At 32.9% G+C, this 7251-nt stretch overlaps 1 protein-coding gene across 1 annotated transcript; it reads right to left on the reverse strand.

Moving 5' to 3' along the window:
- Positions 1–466: 466 nt before the first annotated feature.
- On the reverse strand, positions 467–1219 carry LOC143350261 (ATP-dependent DNA helicase Pif1-like). Its single transcript, XM_076782227.1, has one exon. The coding sequence runs from the start codon at positions 1217–1219 to the stop codon at positions 467–469; it is 753 nt and encodes a 250-aa protein (XP_076638342.1).
- Positions 1220–7251: the final 6032 nt, after the last annotated feature.

Genomic DNA, 7251 nt, shown 5'->3' on the forward strand with positions numbered 1-7251 from the left:
TCTTTGCATATAAATTATATGTTAATAACGCGCTTCTGAGACATGCTACATAGCCTATGTCCGTCCTAGAGTATGCAGGCATAACGTGTCAAAATTTGAGAAAGATCGGCTCAATAGGTCTTGAGTTGTACGCGAACATAAAAATCGGCTCTCTCTTTATATAATAGTACTCGTGGCGTGCCTTCGGCACGCCCTCGCTGCTAGATCCTCCGGGCGGGTCGCCCTTACGGGCGGCGCACAATGCGCGCACCAGTGACATCACAACTTTTGAACGACTGGACTTTCGCATGGACAGAATTTCATGTCAACCAAATGATTTATTTCCTTGTATTAACTTTAAAATCACAATAAATCTCGAGGTGTTTTACTTACATTTCGATTTCTATTGCAAGATCGATGTTAAAGTAAACAATCAAAACAAAGAAATGTTTTGTTTCAATTGGTTTTCTGTTATGTCACCATTTTTTCATTGCAATGCTTTATGATACACTACGTTTTTTGTTTTGTTTTCTGCCGCATAGACAAACAAAGCTGATGGTTTTCCAACGCGGGGACAGGCGACATACAATTGACCATGCGAGAAGCATGGATTTTCAAGATTAATGCCGCAAACACTCAATGCCTGCCCTTGTGATTTGTTTATTGTCATTGCGAATGCAAGCCGCACCGGAAATTGCAAGCGTTTAAAGTCGAATGGCATGTCGATCGGAATAATTGGGATACGTGGTATCGAAACGTCTTCTCCTTTGTACTTTCCTGTAAGAATTGTTGCTTCGATGACGTTGTTCATCAGTTTCTTCACCGCAAGCCGAGTGTCATTACAAAGACGTGGTTGATTGATACTTCGCAACATCATGATTACCGATCCGACTTTCAATTGGAGATCATGCGGCGGCAATCCGGGCAATTCCAGCGAGTTTAAAAATTCGGTTGGATAGTTCACGACATCATCTTGGCTAGTAACGGAATCGACCGATTTGTACGTCACCAAGTCGCCAGCAATTTCAGTTTGAATCGTGATATTCAATTTGTCGACATCAATGTTTTTCGCAGCTAATATAGTGAACTTGCAAAAATTGACGGGGAATTGAATGCAGGCAGTCGAAATGTCAACGGGGATTTTGCCATTGCCAATGTCCAGCAATTGGTTTGAAAATACTTCTCCAAATTGGTCATTCAGTAACTTGACTCGCATGTTCATACTTAATTGGATGGTCATTACGTATTTCCACAAAACGGACGACTTCAAACATGCATTCAGTTCATCGGCTGGCGTTGACCTTGGAATCACTTCAAAAGAAATTTAGTCGATTGCGACACAATGTATGGTCAATATAATCAATTCTAAACAAATTTTATCGATTGCGACACAATAAAGTAAAATAAAAATAAGAATAATATTGGAATTTTGTCGGAAACCAACAGAGTACACAAGAGGGCGAGGACAACAGGATGGGTAGGTTTAGCAAATGATACCATAAGGTCAATATGAGCCAATAATGGTGAATATCCGCGTCCGCGACGCATATTAATACCGCCCGCACAACACCTTACACGCGAGAAACTTGTGCATCTGGCGGTGGCCGCGGTAGGTGAAGCCGTAGTGGCCCTCTCGCGGCGGTCGCGGTGTGGGTAGTCTCATCTCTTCCCGAATTTCCATGTTTCCGAGCAACTTTTAAAAACCTGATTCGGACTACAACGAACATTTAAAAAAAAAAATTAGCCAGATCGGTTCAGCCGTTCTCCCGTGATGTCGTGACCAACGAACAGCATTTGAGTTTTATTATACAGATTGCAAGGGTCGATTATAATCATTTTTTATGAATAGATATACCCCGGAAATCCTACCCAGTTTGGAGAAAAAAATTCGAGAAGGTGTGAAATTTTTCAAGAAAATTAAAAAATTTTAAATCGTTCTAAAAAAATTATTTCTGATTGCAGGGACCAATTATAATAATTTTTGGTCGATAGACATACCCTCGAAATCGTAACCATTTTCGAGAAAAAAATTCCTTACCGAAAATATAATTTCAGGCGAAAAATGCTTCCCGTAAATTTTATGTTTGAATCTTTAAAACACCATAACTTCCGAACGGATTGGACGATTTTAATGTTAAAAAAGCCAAACGCCGCGTATTTTAGTGTAGAATATGTAACAATTATAAAAATATTGGAAAGGTTGTTCCTTGGCCCCGTAATGTTAGAAAACCCCCATAAAAATGGTCCAATTTTCAACTTATATAGCCATAACTCCTATAATAGTGAATATATTTCAATGAAACTTTTTTCTCAAGTAGAGCCCATAGGTACCTACAAAAAAGTATTAAACAACTTTTCTGTAGGACGTCAAGCGAAATTATTAAAAATCAAAAACGAATTTTTAAGAAAAATCAACAGGGGATAGGTAGGTAGGTAGGTAGGTAGGTAGGTGCCTAAATTTTTCGGCGAAATTGAAAAGTTTCAAATCGTTCTGGAAAATTATTTTCGGTTGCGGGGGTCAATTACAATCATTTTTAGTGGAATAGACATACCCCCGAAATCTTGCGCATTTTACCGACGGAACTTTAAACGTTAATAATTACTTTTTAACGAAGTCTCCATCGACAAATTAGAAAATTATTTTCTTCTATCTATTGTAATTAAGAGTAAAATTTAAGAAATAAACGGCTTAATCGTATAAGGCGACTAAGCGAAAATAAATTCAACTTGCACCGATTATTTTCCATTTGCCCAGCGTTCCTTCCCTCGAGATCCGGACGAGGTTAGGTTAGGCGAGGTGTTTAAACCTCCTCCCCTTAAAACACATTGCTTTAACAGTATAATAAAAAATACTTAACTGTCCAATTACATCTACTCTTACATCCAATGAAATCTACTTTAATATCCAAAGAAAATAACTAAAAAATCATTTCAAGTTCCACGTTACCCTTTTTTTAATACTTCTTTATTTATTTACGGGTTTGTACACCCTTTGTTGATATAATACAGTTGCATAATATGTATAAAAGTCACATTAATTGCGTATAATATGAGATGCAGTGCGTACAACACTAATGACATGCTATTTGAAGGAATACGGAGAACTGTTAAAGAAGTCCATATGCTGGCTAAACTGGTTAGCTTGGATATATGGTTAATACAATTATTGTATGTATAATGTCGTTTAAATGTTAGAATATAGAATAATTCCATATTTCCATATTTATACGTAGTTATTGGTGATTTTATAAACAAACAACATATCATATATAGTTCTACGTTGTACTTTTCTAAGAAAATAAATTTTTCACGTGAAATTTTCTGCATAAACTTCTTAAATAACTTTATTCTTGGTAAAAAAAAGAAACAACAATTAACAACAACAACACCAAGCTGTAGTAAGAATGTTGAATAAGCATCTCATGAAAGACTACTTACTTTTTAATACAGAAAAGTATTAATAAGAAAGAATTTAGAAGTAATATATGAAAGATGAATTGTGGTCTGGTTAGGTCTGGGTTAAGTTAATAAAAGAAGGATAGACTTTTCAAATTTCAAATAAAGAAAGAAAGAAAGAAAATGAAGATAAGCCAAATGAAGAAGGGGATGACGAACCTATTTACCCTCTGAAAAAATAGATACAATAATAAAGAGAGACAAATTTTTTTAATCTGTGTAATCTCGAAATTCAGAGATAAAAAATAAGAAAGAATGTTTAACCAAATGTATTACCGAAAGTAGTTGACTTAATAGATATTGGCAACTTCGTCTTCATTGATTTCACTTATCTTATAACAGAATTAACTAATTCTGATATAGATTTATTAGATAATTTAGATTAACAGAACATTTTACAAAAGATTACTTTAGAAAAGTATTCAAATTACATGAAAAAGAAGATATCAAGGTAAAGAGGTTTGAAAATTTAGTATATAAAAAAATATAATAAGATATTTAAGATAATCGACAAATGATACTTACCGATTGGGACATCCCAATCACTTTTTTTGTAAAAATGAAACGAATTTCGAATTTTTGGTCATAGAAAATGAAGTTTTTATGCAAAATAAATTAAATTATTATTTATGTATATGTAAGTTTAATTATGATTTTTATCTTCCAAAGTGTGATAAAACTGTAAGATAAAAGATGAATTAAGTTCCAAGTCCCTAAAATTTTCCAAATCATAGATTTAAAAATGATTTAGATATTTACATGATTTTAGTGTGGGTTTATATTTATACAAGTATATAAATATCTAAATGGGCAAGTTAAAGAACGATATACATGTTGATAGTATAATAATATCCCTTTATTCCTCATAAAAATTCACAACTGAATTCCTTTTATTCCATTCTTAAAAAATCCATCCCAAAATATATTATCAAAGCTAGTAATGAATTATTTGAACAAGGCGATAACAGATTTAAAATATTTAATAAAATTTAAATATCAGAGACTGATAGTATTAACAAAAGATAATATTAATACTATTTCGACTACTCTTATTTGATTTTAATATTAATTATAGATACTTTGATTATTGATTCATTAAAACATAAGTTAACTAAAAGTCCCAGTAGATTATAATTATATTTTAAAGAGCATGAATTAGCATAGAATTTCATAAAAAATTTGACGAGTGATAGAAGTAACTTGAATAATCTGAATTTTCTAGCTTATACTATATCTTTGGATATGGAATCGCAGATTCATTTTATTAGTGGTGTGACTAATAATATTAAGTTCTATGTTATCCAACTATTATTTTTATTAATAAAAATAGAGATAGTACTGATGATTTACTCAGACTGGTTAAAGTAAGTGGGCCAAGTGGGAAGAATATCAAGATAGATAGACAGATATTGGTAAAAATATCCTTCTTGTCTTTATATAGGAAATCTTTAATATTAAAAATAAACTCTTTCCGTAAAATCATCATACTTATCATCATAATTTATAAAATTAAAGTCAACGCATCTAACAATGAAAGGAGAAACTGACTTTATATCTTGTGTATCGGATAACATAGAGTTAGATTCTTTTACCGATGAATTATGAACAAACTGAACTCAAGTATTTTATAGGACTTGTCAAGAACGTTTTTTCCTTTTTTCATGTATTTATTTTTACTTTTGAAGTATGGAAAATAAAACTTACAGAGGCTTTGTTTACTTAAATGTTAAAACTTACCTTTTGTAAAAATCGGCGATATCGACTGTATAAATCGCCTTACGTTCGTGCCCGTAAGTGAGGTAGAGTACGTGCTCGATTTAGGTTATGTAAGTAAATTTCGTGTATTTCGTGAGCAGCATCCCATGCTTGTCGCCAAATTGAAGTGTCCTTGAATTCGGAAGACTGGTTACGTGTGAATCTTGGTTGATCGTCTACCTTCAACTTCATTAATAACAACTCGTGAATACAGGTGTTACGTCGGGATTCCGTCGACATTTGTAAAAGAGAATTTCCCTATACAGGGATGCTTGTCCCCTACAACACGGCATCATATCCCCTATAACACGCTTTCGCTCTAACACGATAAGAAAATTGCGAAAACCTTTGTACAGCACTGGATAACATGATTTTTGCTTAACATATTTAAAACCTAAATTACCTTAAAGTAATGACGCGAAAGAATAATGAAAGAAATATAGTGGCTTTACATGAAAAAATATATTATTAAATTAAGGTTGCGTTAAATTAAAATAATATTTTTTGTGTTTTTTTGTTTTCTGTTATACATACATACATGCATACATATACAGGGTGTTCGGCCACCCTTGGGAAAAATATTAATGGGAGATTCTAGAGGCCAAAATAAGACGAAAATCAAGAATACCAATTTGTTGATGGTGGCTTCGTTAAAAAGTTATTAACGTTTAAAGTTCCGCCAATACTGAATTTTTTCTCGAAAGTGGGTAAGATTTCGGGAGTATGTCTATTCACCGAAAATGATTATAATTTACCTCCGCAACCGAAAATAATTTTTCCAGAACGATTTGAAACTTTTCAATTTCGCTGAAAAATTTAGGCACCTACCTACCTACCTACCTATCCCCTGTTGATTTTTCTTAAAAATTCGTTTTTGATTTTTAATAATTTCGCTTGACGTCCTACAGAAAAGTTGTTTAATACTTTTTTGTAGGTACCTATGGGCTCTACTTGAGAAAAAAGTTTCATTGAAATATATTCACTATTATAGGAGTTATGGCTATATAAGTTGAAAATTGGACCATTTTTATGGGGGTTTTCTAACATTACGGGGCCAAGGAACAACCTTTCCAATATTTTTATAATTGTTACATATTCTACACTAAAATACGCGGCGTTTGGCTTTTTTAACATTAAAATCGTCCAATCCGTTCGGAAGTTATGGTGTTTTAAAGATTCAAACATAAAATTTACGGGAAGCATTTTTCGCCTGAAATTATATTTTCGGTAAGGAATTTTTTTCTCGAAAATGGTTACGATTTCGAGGGTATGTCTATCGACCAAAAATTATTATAATTGGTCCCTGCAATCAGAAATAATTTTTTTAGAACGATTTAAAATTTTTTAATTTTCTTGAAAAATTTCACACCTTCTCGAATTTTTTTCTCCAAACTGGGTAGGATTTCCGGGGTATATCTATTCATAAAAAATGATTATAATCGACCCTTGCAATCGGAAATAATTTTTTTAGAACGATTTGAAAAATTTTTTTTTTCGCCGAGAAATTTCACCACCTACCCGAATTTTTTTCTCGAAGGAGGGTAGGATTGTCGGGGATATGTGTATTCATAAAAAATGATTGTAATTGACCCCCGCAACCGAAAATAATTTTTCCAAAACGATTTGAAATTTTTTAATTTAATTGTTAATAACTTTTTAACGAAGCCTCCATCAACAAATTGGTATTCTTGATTTTCGTCTTATTTTGGCCTCTAGAATCTCCCATTAAAATTTTTCCCAGGGGTGGTCGAACACCCTGTATACATAGAAAAATTAAATTCCTTATGTAGAATGTGAGAAAGCGATCTATATGTGTTTGATATAAAATAGGTCGTTGAGATGCGCGTCATTCACATCGTTGACGGTTTTGTTTCTTTCGTCTTGGGGACGCCTTCTCGCGACGTTTCTCGTATGTTACGTTTTCATTTGCATTACGAGCTGCAACAGCCTGCTTGCGCTCATTCATATTTATTTAATTATTTCCTGTTATGTTAAATATATTACTTATTTAAACAAATACTGTGTGGTAAATTCTGTCATTGAATTAAAAAAAAATATTCG

This window comes from Colletes latitarsis, chromosome 14 (genome assembly GCF_051014445.1).
Source record: "Colletes latitarsis isolate SP2378_abdomen chromosome 14, iyColLati1, whole genome shotgun sequence".
NCBI lineage: Eukaryota > Metazoa > Arthropoda > Insecta > Hymenoptera > Colletidae > Colletes > Colletes latitarsis.